Source organism: Penaeus monodon, chromosome 34 (assembly GCF_015228065.2).
Source record: "Penaeus monodon isolate SGIC_2016 chromosome 34, NSTDA_Pmon_1, whole genome shotgun sequence".
Taxonomy (NCBI): domain Eukaryota; kingdom Metazoa; phylum Arthropoda; class Malacostraca; order Decapoda; family Penaeidae; genus Penaeus; species Penaeus monodon.
Genome location: NC_051419.1, coordinates 34559171 through 34560682, shown reverse-complemented (window position 1 = coordinate 34560682; position 1512 = coordinate 34559171). Strand labels below are relative to the sequence as shown.

Genomic DNA, 1512 nt, shown 5'->3' with positions numbered 1-1512 from the left:
AAGATATATTAATGCTGTACCTTATTTAATATCTTTGATATTATATGTATTCCATAACTTTGGATTAGCTTGTATAGCCTTCAATGAAAAAAAAAGTAAGCCACAAAGAGGAGTTTAAAAATATATAGTTAGTTAATGTTACAACGTGATTATATAATTTGTTGGAGTGCAGGAAACTGATCATCAGTTTTATATTGTATGTGTATTCTTACAGATTGGTTTTGAGATTGTATGTGTAGAGGCAAAGAATACAGAAGCAAGTGGTTATTTTGCAAAGAAGCAGACTGGAGCTTACAGGTAAAGCTTACAGGTTCCCAATATAGAGTATGAATAAAAATTAATTTGTTTGTTGTTCCTTGGGCAGATTTGTTTCTTGTCCAGTGTTTTATGATTTTTTAATTAATGGGTGTAAGGAAGAGAAGTCATGAACTCGTACATTCTTTACAAATTACCTTAATTTCTGGAAATGAAGACTGAAAACATCACAAATGTAGCACCAAAAAGATTAAAAAGTTATGAAATAGAATAAATAATTTTGCAAAAGATGTGTGATTAACATTTATCTCTTGTAGAATTACAGTAAAGATTGAGGATGAAGGTAAAAAGTTTCAATACTAATTATACATCTAGTTTATTAAGTCACACATTCTCATTCAAATCATTGTCAACACTTATACACCCCTCATAACTTCCCTTATTCCCAACCTGCATTTCAGATCAGGATTTGTGGTGTTGGAGATCATGGATGTGGTGCCAGGGGTCTACAACGTCACCCCTAGCACCTTCTACCCCAACACAGAGGCTCCCTACTTCCTGAATTTCTTCTCATCAGCACCAGTCAAAGTCAGCAAGTTGAAATAGAGGAGTCGAGTGGAGTCAAGTCAATTTTGTCAGTTGCCTCTCTTTGACCATTTTATGTGAATTAATATGTGTATTTTTTAGGGAGGGGGGAGGGGTTGGTAGATTCTTCCAGTGTTAGATAAAAATGATGGAAACAAAAGTCATATTGAATTTAAAATTTTAGAAACTTTATTTTATTATTATCTGTTTACACTGCCTGATGAATTCTTTTACTTGAGTCAGAAGATGATGCTATGGAAGTACAAGATTTTTGTTATTGTCAGTTTACAATTTAATTTTTTTTTTTATAGGAAGAACAACTAAGATATTATTATAAATACATTGATGATTAGGTCTTTAAAGAGATACAATAATCATAAATTTTGGAGTATTCATGTAGTCTGCAGGTATTGGAGAAGAAAGAAAAATCATTTATAGAATAGTCACAAAGTATGTTGTGCTTTAAGAGACCATATTTTTTAGAACATGACAATACCAACAGTAAACCTGTGCTTCAGCTTATATTTGGGTGACATGTGCTCACAGTTGTGCTTAATTATTCATTAATGTTTATTACATTGTAATTTGTGTTATATATGTATATTTTTTGTCCTATTTGACAAGGTGGTCATATTTTGAATAAAAATAGAAAATGATGTTTTACAGCTATAA

General features: G+C 31.2%; 1 protein-coding gene across 1 annotated transcript in view; it reads left to right on the top strand.

The window, feature by feature from the left end:
* Positions 1-1506, top strand: part of LOC119594782 (calpain-7-like) — a 14951-nt gene extending 13445 nt beyond the window's left edge. The window contains exons 11-12 of the mRNA XM_037943875.1: positions 215-297; positions 717-1506. Of these exons, the coding sequence (XP_037799803.1) occupies positions 215-297; positions 717-861 (228 nt within the window). The 3' untranslated portion in view covers positions 862-1506. The remainder of the gene's footprint in view (positions 1-214; positions 298-716) is intronic.
* The last annotated feature ends 6 nt before the right edge of the window (positions 1507-1512 follow it).